This window comes from Aristolochia californica, unplaced genomic scaffold (assembly GCF_029961685.1).
Source record: "Aristolochia californica isolate CCGP_79_NKW_82.1479 unplaced genomic scaffold, dmAriCali1.0.hap1 SCAF_12, whole genome shotgun sequence".
Taxonomy (NCBI): Eukaryota; Viridiplantae; Streptophyta; class Magnoliopsida; order Piperales; family Aristolochiaceae; genus Aristolochia; species Aristolochia californica.
The window spans coordinates 14,532,375-14,545,206 of record NW_027181793.1 but is presented as its reverse complement, the minus strand read 5'-3'; the positions used below and the strand labels follow the sequence as shown (position 1 = coordinate 14,545,206).

Below are 12,832 nucleotides of genomic sequence, written 5' to 3'. Positions count from 1 at the left end.
AAACCTTGTAAGGGTGAACCCTATTTAAGGGGTAAGAGTAATAAGAAAAATCAAACATTGATTTAGCATAAACAAGGGTTTTCAGTTCTTCTCAACGAGCTAGGGGTGTGGGTTCTCCTCAAAGAACCTAGGGTTTTCAAGCTTCTCTTCGACTTGATTTTTTGTCTATGAATCACCATGTCAGATTTGGGGCCATAACAACTGGTATTAGAGCTGGAACACAATGAACTCGTATGACATATAGTACGGGAAGAAGCCTGGTAGAACAGAATGGAATGCGTAAAACTTCCGTTAAAATTTATACAATTGAGAGTATCTGGTTGCTGAAGAAGGTCATACGACCTAAACTCTTCAGAGTACAAAATATTCACGGAACGCAAGACCACAGACGCTGTCTCAAACCGGAAGCAAGGCCGATGGCCAGAAAAATTAACAATTTCCGCGCAGGGAAATCCAGAGCCGAACAGTAGGGACCTGTAAATCCAAAATCGGACTCAGAACTTCCGAAATCAGATGGCGGGGACCCAGATTTTTGGAAATCAAAGGGGTATTCCACTACCCCCTTCTCACGGGACGCCGTACGTCTTCCATAGGAGACGCAAAAAAATATGAGAGACCTCTGTCTCAGAAAATATCCAAGCGGAGAAGCCCCAAAGGGGTGCTGTTTGCCGTCGAAAAAAGCCCAGCGGGAAACCAACCGCAACGAATTTCCACTGGGGTCCGTCATTCTGGCAGTCGGCAAGGCGAGGAGAAAATGGGAGAAAGGGTGACGAGAGAAATGGGAACCACAATGGAAGACGAAATTTTCGGGTAAGTTTCTGAAACGCCCTCGATTTGGATGTCAAAACGATTCTTTCATGGGGTGATAGGGCTAAAAGGGGCTCAGCAGCCGTGATGCTGCTCGAATTTTTGGCATGGTGGTTTTCTGTTCCGTGAAGCAGAGAAACAGAGCAATTTTGACGGAATTCCTTTTTTTTGTGTCTGAAATGCGAGTTGGGATTTTTTGGGGATTCCGGGATTGATAGAAAAAATTCTATGGGGGGTTTGTTTTTCTGTTGATGCGAACAACACCTGTGCATCTATTCTTTGTCACATTGAAAACGTGGTGCTTAATTTTTTGGGTTCCATATTTGCTGCTCGAGCACTGTTCGTGGAATTTTTTCAATTCGGTGGGAGTTCTGAATATGAGAAGGTAGCCAACGTGGAAAAAACTGGAGATAGAAATTTTTTTGGGCGTGCTAAGAATGGTCTTGTGGATGAATGATTTTTCTGTGGCTGGGTTGAACAGTAGGATGAATTGTCCACTGGCTGCTGCTATTACAGTGCAGAAATGGGCTCTAGTAGATAGACGGGTTGGAACTAATCCAAAGGAGATAAGAAAATTGGAAGATGACAGCCAATTGCTTGATGAAATGTCTGAAATAAAGGTAGAGTACTGGTATACTAGGCTCATGAGTTTCATGTTTCTGGGAATGGTAGAGAAAGGGTTGTGGGGGATGATTTTTATTACTATTGATGGTATTCTGTTATCTGCATTTATGGTTGGATTGCTGGTGGCTTCACCTATATTTGCATCATTGGCAAAGACCCATAATCCATTTAGGTTTATTGGGTTTGGATTATCAGTCTGACTTTAGCTGTAGTGGGGTGTGGTTGTTCATTTGACTTTTGGTCCATTGGAATATGCCGCATGCTGGTTGGCTTTGGAGACACTTCATTTATAAATCTCGTGGTGCCATTTATTGATGACATTGCACCTGAAACTAACAAAACAGCTGGGCTTGGAATATTCTTCATGTGTATACCAACGGGGGTGGCATTGGGTTATGTTTATGAATGATTGGTTGGAGGTCATCTTACTGGGCGATATGCATTTTGGGGAGAGGCAATTCTGATGCTTTCATTTGTTATTCCTGGCTTTTCGATTAAGCCTTTGTAGTTGAATGGTTTTGCTTCATCTGGGTCAAAAATAGTGCTGGAACCTGTGGAGAGTAGTGTTACAAAAGTTCAAGATGCTGATACACCTAAGGACACAATTGATTGTGCTGAGGAATGTTTGCACTTATCAAGATGGACAGCTTGTGCAGATGCTCATGGGTTCTTCAACATTTTTTTTTGTGCTGCTACTGTGGCACTGCAGCAACCAGTGCTGACACCAGTGGCACTACTGAAACCAGTGCTGCCAGCCAGCCAAGCAAACAATTCTGCTGTGGCAGTCCAGAATACATTGCTGCTAGACAGCCAAGGACACAGTGTTGCTGTGGCAGTGCAGAAAAGTTTGCTGCTAGACAGCCAGAAACCACTGTTGAAAAAGTGATTTTTATGCTTAGCAGTTTGTGTTTTTCTGGAAATGGTGGAGACTATTCTGTTGAGAATGATTTTTATGACTGTTGAAGGGAAAAAAATTAAATTCTGGGTGCCTGGATAGCGTATAAGTGCTTCAGTTTTGGATACTATTCCAGGTGAAAACAAAAAGGAGTCAAGGGGTGGGGACACTATTTCCGGTGAGCTTCAATACAAGGTTGCTGAAAACAGCACACAACTGGCAGATTGTGATATTAGGGAGTCTTCCGTGGTCACCCCACAAACTGTATTTGCAGAAGTCAAGGGCAATGCTTGCAATGAATCGATTACTGTAACTTCTTCTCACACTACTGAAGTGCCCGGTGAGCCTTCCATCAATGGCATTGCAGAATTGAGGTGTCACAACAACATGAATCAACGATCCAAGTAGAAGGACCTTCAAATGTCAAGCCTGCTGCATTGGACACACAACTGGAATTCTCTTCTGTACCATCTGCTGTCATAATACATAATCTGGGTGCTGGCCACTGTGAGGCACTTGGATTGGCTCCAATGAATGCAAACTGAAGCAGCACATGAGTTCTTCACCAAATTTTTTTGTGCTGCTGCTGTGGCACTGCAGAAACCAGTGCTGACAACAATGGCATTGCTGCAAACAGTTATGCCAAACAGCCAAGAAAATAAAGCTGTTGGGACAGTTCAGAAACCAATGCTCAAAACAGTACTGCACCACATTTTTCAACATGATATACCAGTTCTGCTGTTTGGTGGTGCTGTTGCTGTTGCAATGAAGAAAGGTGCCAAACAGCAGAACATGCAACCTGAGAGAAAGGTTTTTCAGGCAGCTGAGCAGAACTTCTCAACTTCAGCGGCTTATTCATTGTCTTCAACAAAGGGAGTTACTGGTCATTGCCTCGGGGCAGTTGGATCAGTTGAAGCAATCCTTGCCATCCTTTTGACATCAATAGCAATGCCATACATGGCAAAGAATGCCAACTTCCATGCTGCTACTACAACAATTCACCAGAGCGCACTACTTGCTCTTTGTGAGTCCTTTAGGCAGATTCACCGCAACGTTGCTGCTACCGACACAGGCCTACACCATATTGGTCTGAGGCTGCAGCAAAAACTTCAACAGCAGAAGTATGTTGCTGTTTGTGCGAACTTCATCAGGTATGGAAGCTTTGGGCACGGTTTTATTAAGTTAAGCCTCATGCATGTGAATGAATCCATCGTAATGGATAGTAAGGGATCCATAAATGAAGTTGCTGGTTTTGCAGCACATGGGTTATGTACAACTTCACTAGAACTGTTTGGTACAATGGAACCTCATGACGTTGGACTAGATGAGGTCATTTACCTACGTCTGCTTAGTGCTTACACTCATGGTACTTTAGTGAAGAATGTTGGGTAATTTGTTGAACATGGACTGGGTCCAAAGATTGAGGTAACCGGGGATAAGCTGCATTTTGCTAATGAGGCAACCGTTGGGGCAGATCACACAAAGGCTATTAATGTCAAAGCAGAAGTTGCTAGTTTGGTGCATGTGAAATTCAACTTGCTGTTTGGTTGCTTATCAGTATTGGGGTGTGTTACAACAAGCGATGTAGGCAGGGTAAAAAAAAAATGCTACTTGGGTGGAATGCTTTGGTTTTGGTCGTCCAGAGGGTGGACACAGGTACCGCGGATGCTATTTGGGAACAGGTGGAGACTTCGACAAACATACCCTACCTTCGAGCTGGAGGACAAACTCTTTCTCCCAGGGGGTGTAATGTTATGCATGCAATAACATTATTAAATTATTTTTTTTTAATTTACTTTATTTTATTTCAGTTAAATAATTAATAAGCCACAAGGCATTTTGTTAAATATTTTATCTATAGGAGTATTTTTATAATATTTTATCTTAAACCTTGTAAGGGTGAACCCTATTTAAGGGGTAAGAGTAATGAGAAAAAGCAAGCATTGATTTAGCGTAAACAAGGGTTTTGATTTCTCCTCAACGAGTTTAAGGGTGTGCGTTCTCCTCAAATAACCTAGGGTTTTTAAGCTTCCCTTCGACTTGATTTTCGTTTTTTTCTTCTTCTTCCCTAAGAATTGTTGTTTCAGAACTGGGACCATAACAACTTTATATGGAGAATTATATATAAAAAAAAATATATGTAAGTCTTTTTTCTTACTTATTCAACCAATTCTTGATCTGAGTTTTTTGATAAGAAGATATTGTTCTTGAAAGAGTCAATGATCATGCTGAAAAAAGGAGAAACAATACTTAGTTCGGCCAGATGACAGAGCCCGTAATCTATTAGATTATTTATCTTCTGATAATTATATTTTATGAAGAGAAGTTATACTTGAATGAATGGTATTTAAGTCTAGTTTTTAGAAAGAGAAAATTTCATGTCAATCTGATCTATATTTAAAGATATATTTGCATTGAAAGAATCAATGGTCATGCTGGTATTCTGTTGCATTGAAAAATCCGAATTTATGCCCTTTGTTTTGCGTCACTTTTTGAGTTGATATATCATGAAAATATCTCACTTTTCCATGGTTTGAAGGCTTATTTATACATCTCTGTTATTTTGGCTTATTTCTACATATATGATATTTGGTTCAAGGTGGGATCACTGCCATTACATTCCAACTTGAGGGGGAAAAGTAGAAGAAGTACAAGAAAGAAGTATTTTATTCCATATGTTGTGGATAAGTTTATGTGACCAAAATATTCAAGAAAGGGGGAGCACAAAAGATGAAGCTTCTGCATCTAAGAAAAAATATTTATATCAGATTATGATTATTTCATGGGTCCTTCTACAAGGTTTATTATTTTGGTTGGTGTTATATGTGTTGGAAGATGGCCGTATTATATTCAGTTGCAACTATTATGTCTCTTTGGGAACATTATTATTGAAGAAAAGGTGGCCTTGGTATCCTTTATCATATCATCATTTATTTGACCCGTCAAAAAATATCACGGTTGGGAAACCATGATGGGCCTTGTAAAAAAATATCAGGGTTGGGAAACATGACGTAGGATACCCTGTAAAAAAATATCATAGTTGGGAAACCATGACAGAGGAACTTATTATTACATCTATGTTATACCCCCTGAATTGGCCAACTGGGCCTCATGGAAGAGAGCACTAGCGTGAGGGGGAGTGTTGGAAGATGGGAGGGTTGCCATTTTATATAAAAAGATTTTATATATCATTTGCAGCAAGCTGGGAGTTCACGATGTTCTCTCACTCCTAGCTTGAGGGGGAATGTTGGAAGATGAGTTCCAACCCACACAACCAAGGAAGACCCACGTATCTAAGAGTATTATAAGATGGGCCACACGACCAAGGAATACCAACAAGATGGGCCCAATAACATAAGAAGTATGATCTACCATGATTACCACGAGCTGGCATCCTTATCACATAAGTTGGAAGATCAAGAAAGACTCACAAAGATAACCACAAGCTGGTTGAAAGATCAAGAAGGATTCACAAAGATAACCACGAGCTGACATCTTTATCTTATGGTCATGTCATTGAAGAGTTCTAGTTTGAGTTATGTTTGTCTTCTATTTATATTGAGTTATTTAATTATGCTAAGGCTTATCCTTAAGTGTTAGAGTTTGGGTGCAATTGGGACAAAGGTAGTTTTATTGTAATTGGACTCTACTACCTTTCTCTATTATAAATAGAGGTTTATGTACTCTGATTATAATAAGTTAATGAAATCAATGAAGTATTTCTCTTTTCCATAAATTCAATAGAAAACTCAGCTACGTTCTCCCAAGGGAGATGGAATAATGGTTCTAGTAGAGGTAAAAAAGAGGTGGAAAAAACACCTGGCAAAGGAAGAGGTAGAGGTGGGAATGATCCTACCTCTAACACTAGTGGTCATCTAAGGAAGTGTACCTTTTGTGAGTTCAACAACCATCTAGTTGAAAATTGTTGGAATCTATGTGGAAAACCACCTTACTTCAACGTTAATCAAGCATCAACCTCTAATATATCTACCAAGAGTGAAGCACCCTCAAAGTCCTCTAGAGGAAGATCGACTCTATCAGAAGAGGATCATGAATTGTTTAAGAAGTTTTTAAAGGTATGATGGTTGCTCCACAAAGCAACACAACCACCACATTTGCTATTACTGGTATGTATTCCTTTCTCTCATGCTCTAGAATTTCACCTTAGATCATTGATACTAGAACCTTTGAGCACTCAGAAGTAAAATTGAATTTTTTTCTACTATGACACCATCACTTGAGATTGATTTGTCTTCATTGTAGATGGAACACAAAATAGGAATCAGGGTACCGGTACATCCACCATTTTACCATAATTTTGACTTTCTAATGTCTTGTTTGTCCCTCAATTTTTTGTCAGTGAGTCAATTGACCAAAAGAATAAATTATTTTATTACTTTTTTTTCCATCTCATTGTGTGTTTCAAGACATCAAGATGAAATAGGTGATTGTCGAGGCCATGAGAGAGGGGGCCTTTACGATATGAACTCTCCTACATTGATAGCAGTAATAGATACCACAACAAAAAATGCTTCCAAATGGCATAAAAATCTTGGCCATCACTCTTTAGCAACTTTAAAAAGTTTAGTTCCTTCCCTTCATTCGGTTTCACAGTTGTCATGTAAATTTTGTGAGCTTGGGAAACACCATAGATAGGTTTTTCAACCCAAGCAAAATAATATTGTTTCTTGTCCTTTTACTATGGTTCATTCAGATGTGTAAGGTCCTGTTAATGTCCCAAATATACCTCAATCTTAGTATTTTTTTATATTTGTGGATGATTACTCGAGAGTTACATGGTTATTTGATGAATGACATGGCTGAAGCATTTCCTATTTTCACCTCCTTTTGTACTATGATGGAAAATCAATTTAAAACCAAGGTCTAAATCTTTTAGTTTGATAACTCAAAAGATTATTTTTTTCTCTCCCTTTCAAATTTTTTGCAAGGAAAAAAGAATTATTCATCAATCATCCTAAGTTTATACACCTCAACAAAATGGTGTATCCGAAAGAAAACATCACCATCTTGTAGAAGTTGGCCGAACTATTATGTTGTATATGAATGTTCCACAACTTTATTGGCCTTATGTAGTCCTCATTGCTTGTTTTTGATTAATCGTATGCCTTTCAATGTGCTCAAAGGTGCCACCCCCTTCTCCACACTATTTCCTGATTCAATTGCCTTAACGTTGGTACCTGAGGTATTTGGATGCACATAATTTGTTCATCACTTGGAGCCTCCCTAGGGTAAATTCCTTCACTTGACTATTAAGTGCATTTTATTTGGGTACTCTAAAGATAAAAAAGGCTATGTGTATTACTCTTCATCCTTAAAGAAAATGTTTATCTCAGTCGATGTTTCCTTTTTTGAGCACCAACCCTATTTTTTGCTAGCTCTTCTCATGGTTTCTCATCATCTATAGGGATGCTAAAGCGACCTATTTCAGTGGATTATGATTTTCAGACTGTGGACCAGCCTTCTGAAGATCCTCTCTCTGCACCCTCTGATTAGTCACTTGTGGAGTCTTCAGATGATCCCGAGGTATGTTCTCCTCCTTCATCTCCTGTAGTTTATGGACCACCTTATGATACTAGGCCCATTACTCTTTGCAAAGAGCCCGCTCCACTTCTATTAGATCTCCATCCACTTCACACCCTATCACTTATTATGTTTCTACTCAAAGTTTGTCTCTGAGTTGTGTCTCTCTTTCTCCGCAGTGTCTTCTTCCACCATTTCTACTTGCTATAAGAAGGTTTTTGTTGGAAAATGGGCTCAAGCCCATGAGAGCCCACACGTAAAAGGAGTGGCATATGTGTAAAATATGGTAGTTTCCATAAAGATGGAATAGAGGTGTAAATATGTGATCCTTTTATATATTTTGTGTTATCAAGTTGTAGCCCTAAGGGCATTGTAAAACTACAAATAAAGGCATTGGCTAAAAGGTAGAGCATCGAAGCCCTCTCCTCTCCTTCCACAAATTCGTCCAGCCCTCATCTTTCTTGTTTGACACAAACCCTTCTTCCTTTAGTCCAAACTCTCTCCTTCTATGTTCTTCTTTTCTCCTCTCCTTTCTCTCTTCTTCTTCTTCTTCTTCCTTGTTGATCTAAAGTTCTTTTCATGGGATCCTAAATTCTACATGGTATCAAAGCAAGGAGTTTAGGATCCCACTTGATCAAGTAGTTATGAAATCTTTCCAAGAAGTTGGTAAAAGAGGGAGTTCAACCATGAAGAGATAAGTTAATTCTCTTTTTCTTTACATTTTTTTCTTCTTATTTACATACTCCTTCTTTAAGTTTTTTTTATTCTTCTTGAACTTTGAATCACATCAAGTCAAGATAATCTTCATATGTTGTGAAGAATTATTTTTATGACTAAAATGATGCTATAATCTTGATCTTCTTGTAGATCAATTACAAGCTTGATCAAGATCAGTTGCTACTTTTGTCTTATCAAGATTGATGTTTGAGATTCAGTTACCTTTAAGTAACTTGGATGAATTTCATTTAATGTGGAATTCCAACACATGTTGCTGTAAATTCTCTAATTGATGTTTCACATGGGATTGTGTTATATTGTTGGATGCCCGTTATATGTTTGATGAAATTCTAGCACTCCCTAGTATTTTTGTTGCTCTTGAACTTCAACAATTGCATTTTTTTTACATTGAAATATTCCCATGAGCTGAAGATAAATTTCCTTCCGAGTGTCTTGATTTGCCTTTAAGTTTTCTCTAAATATTTTTTTTGCTCTCGGTTTGTGTTGGAGTTTGGATTAAGGCCTAAGTGGTTGCATTTACCTTCTCCTCTTTGCCTTTTTTTTATTTAAGAATATAAGAGGAGTTGAGTGATGGCTGGATCTTATTCTCACTTGCCAAAATCACAAATTTTTTGAAAATTTGGTGCTTACTCTCGTGAAGAAATTCAGTTCTCCTTTTCCCTCTATTATTGGTGATTGATTAGGTCCACAGGTTCTTCAAATTACATTTGAGTAATTGTTATTTGAAGAAGGTCTCTGCCCTTGACCTCCAAATTTGCCTTGCCTCATCATGGAGAGTGGACACACCAGTAATAAGAGTGATATACTCCGCATTACAATGATTCCACTAAGAGGTCTCTCCAATTATCTTAGCTGGTCACAATCCATACGGAGGGTTCTCATTACTCATGATCGTCTAAGTCATGTTATCAAAATCCCTCCTCTGATTGATAAAGAAGATGAAGCCTACCACAAGTGGGTTAAAAATGATAACATGGTTATTAGTTGTCCTATCAATAGCATGGAAGAACATGTAGCTAACAATGTAGTCCACTTGGAAACAACCAAGGACATTTGGGACACTTGTGCTAAACTTTACTTGAATACTGCTTCATTACAAAGAGTATATGATGTCTTACAAAGTATACTAAACACGGAGATAACATTCACGAATTTTGGCCCGGTTTCGGGGCCTTCTCCAAGAACGAAAAATAGTTCAGCCATACTCCACTGACATTGTTGTTCAAGAACGACAATGAGAGGCCTTGGCAAAAGCTATTTGCTTGTCAAATATTAAGCCTTCGCTTGAGGTTGCCAAGACCCAACTTCTACGTTTCTCCGCACTTCCATCATTCGATGACATCAGTGCTACGTTAATATAAATACCTGATCCATCCCCTCCTTCTCCTATTGATGCTCCATCGGCTATATTCTCTGGAAATCGGGGTACATCATACTCATACCGAGGACGGGGCAGAAATATGAGAGGTGGTAGAACTATGAAGGGGGCAGAAAATAGAGGAGGTCGAATGAGCCTGAATAATTCCCGTACTGAGCCTCGACTTTGCAATTACTGTGGTGGTCCAAACCACCTTGTGGAAACATGTTGAAAAATTCATGGCAAGCCTGATTGGGCCATGGCTAACCCAGTTTCTGTTAATGTTGAGAAACGTGAAGAAAAGGCTGACTCCCAATCCGGCAATGTGACTCTCACTGTTGAAGACTATGTTGCATTTTAGAAGATGAAGTCTTTATTGGAATCCTCCATTCCTCCATTATCTACTGCCACGACCACTATTGACTCAAGTATGCTTTCTTCCTCTTCATCCTCTTCCTCTTGGATCATCGACTTAGGGGCCTCCAAATATCTATCATGTAACAAACACTTATTTTAGTCATTATCTCCTTGTCTTCCTCAGAAATTTGTTACTATTGCTAATGGTACCTAAACCAAGGTCCTTGGCGAAGGTTCCTCCTCTCTTACCTCGTCTATTCCTCTTCAAGATGTTTTGTTTGTCCCTCAATTTGCTTTAAATTTGCTTTCCGTTAGTCAATTAACAAAACAATTGAATTGCTCTATCACCTTCTCACCGTCTTCTTGTATATTTCAGGATCTCACTACGAAGTGGGTGATTGGTGACGGCCATGAAAAGGGGGGATTGTTCACTCTTCCACCATTAGCTGCCCCATCATCCACTACAACCGAGGCCAAACTTTGGCATAACCGGCTTGGTCATCCGTCTACCTCTTCACTTCGTTCTTTGCTTCCGTCTTTAAAAGTACTTTCTACTTTCAGTTGTGAGGTTTATCAATTAATTAAACACATTAAGAGTACATATTCTCCTACTTTTACAACTACAAGTGCAGCTCCTTTTGAGTTAATACATTATGATGTATGGGGACCTTTATGTGTCTCAAATATTTCCCAAGTTAAATATTTTGTCATTTTTGTTGATGAATTTACCCGATTAACTTGGTTATATTTATTTAAAGAACGTTCAGAAATTCTTCCTCGATTTAAAAATTTTCATGCTATGGTATTAACACAATTTGGGAAACAAATTCAAATCCTTAGGTTTGTTAATGCTAAGGAATATTTGTCTAATGAATTCAAATCATTTTGTGAGGGTAATGGGCTTATCCATCAAACATCATGTGCCTATACCCCTCAACAAAATGGTGTTACTGAAAGGAAGAATCGTCACCTTCTTGAAGTTCCTCAGGGCCTCCTCTACTCCATGAAGGTACCCTATTTTTATTGGCCTCATGCTGTACTTACGACATGCTTTCTTATTAATAGGTTACCTTCATCGGTTCTTCATAATAAAACTCCTTACTCTGTTTTATTTCATGGTGAAGATCTGTTTTATCTTCCTCTTAAAATGTTTGGATGTACATGTTTTGTTCATGTTACTTCCCCACGAAAAAATAAAGATGATCCTTGGTCTGATGTACATGTTTTGTTCATGTTACTTCCCCACGAAAAAATAAACATGATCCTCGGTCTATTAGGTGTATTTTTAGGGGTACTCTCGCACCCAAAATGGTTATGTCTGTTATAATCCTATGTTTGGGCCTGAATTTGATACTAGACCTATTGCTTTAAGGAAGGAACATCATTTCTGTACTACTTCTCATCCTATCTAAAATTTTATGTCTCACCATCGCTTGTCTTCTGAGTGTTTTCAGTTCCTTGCTTCTTTTTCTTCTACTTCCATTCCACTGTCATATCAGGAGGCTCTGAAGCATCCAAGATGGAAGGCAGTTATGGATGAAGAAATGCACGCCTGATATGAAAATCAAACCTGGTCCTTAGCATCACTCCCGAAAGGTAAAAGACCGGTTGGTTGTAGATGGGTGTTTTCGGTGAAACATAACCATGATGGATCGGTTACTCGTCTTAAAACTTGACTCATTTCTAAAGGTTTTACTCAGTGTTATGGGATAAATTATGAGGAGACCTATCCTGTTGCCAAATTGAATTCGGTACGGATCATCTTATCTATTGCTACTAACTCATCATGGCCCGTTTATTAATTGGATGTGAAAAATACCTTTTTAAATGGTGATATACATGAGGAAATTTATATGGTTCTACCACCTGGTTATGTGGTTGAGGGGGAGTCGGTATGCCGGTTAAAAAAATCTTTATATGGGCTTAACAGTCCCCTCGGGCTTGGTTTGATAAATTTAGTCAAACACTTCTTCAGTTTAGTTTTCAACGGTGCTCAGTTGATCATTCAGTCTATTTTAAAGATACTATGAAGGGGAAAATATTATTGGGTGTATATGTTGATGATATTATCTTAACTGGTGATGATGCTCAAAGCATACAAGAAGTGAAAAATATGATATGTCAGGAATTCAAGACTAAAGATCTGGGTATGCTTAAATATTTTTTAGGCATAAAAGTGCTTCAATCCAAACATGGGATAATATTGTCTCAATGGAAATATATCTTGGATCTCCTTGAAGAAACAGGAATGAAAGGTTGTCGACCAGTTGACACGCCTATGGATACAAATGTAATTTTTTGTGCCTCAAATGGAGAAGATATTGATATTGAAGAATATCAAAGATTCGTGAGAAAACTGATCTATCTCATGGTAACTAGGCCAGACATATCATATATTGTAAGTGTGGTGAGTCAATTCATGCACAAAGCACAAATTACTGTTATGGTCCTAGATCAACACGGAGATTCACAGGGGAAGACGAAGGAGATAACGAAGAAGAAGAGAACGAAGA

General features: G+C 38.7%; 1 protein-coding gene across 1 annotated transcript; it reads left to right on the top strand.

Annotated features, from left to right (window-relative positions):
• The first annotated feature begins 355 nt into the window (after positions 1-355).
• Positions 356-4,258, top strand: LOC137945927 (uncharacterized). Its single transcript, XM_068792028.1, has 2 exons — positions 356-3,477; positions 3,585-4,258. Exons 1-2 carry the CDS (start codon positions 2,861-2,863, stop codon positions 3,637-3,639), a joined length of 672 nt encoding a protein of 223 aa, XP_068648129.1. The 5' UTR covers positions 356-2,860; the 3' UTR covers positions 3,640-4,258.
• Positions 4,259-12,832: the final 8,574 nt, after the last annotated feature.

Coding starts and splice junctions, on each gene's coding strand:
- LOC137945927 (XM_068792028.1), top strand. CDS start 2,861: ATGCAAACTGAAGCAGCACATGAGTTCTTCACCAAATTTTTTTGTGCT. Junction 3,478..3,584: donor GTTTGTGCGAACTTCATCAG/GTATGGAAGCTT, acceptor CTGGTTTTGCAG/CACATGGGTTATGTACAACT.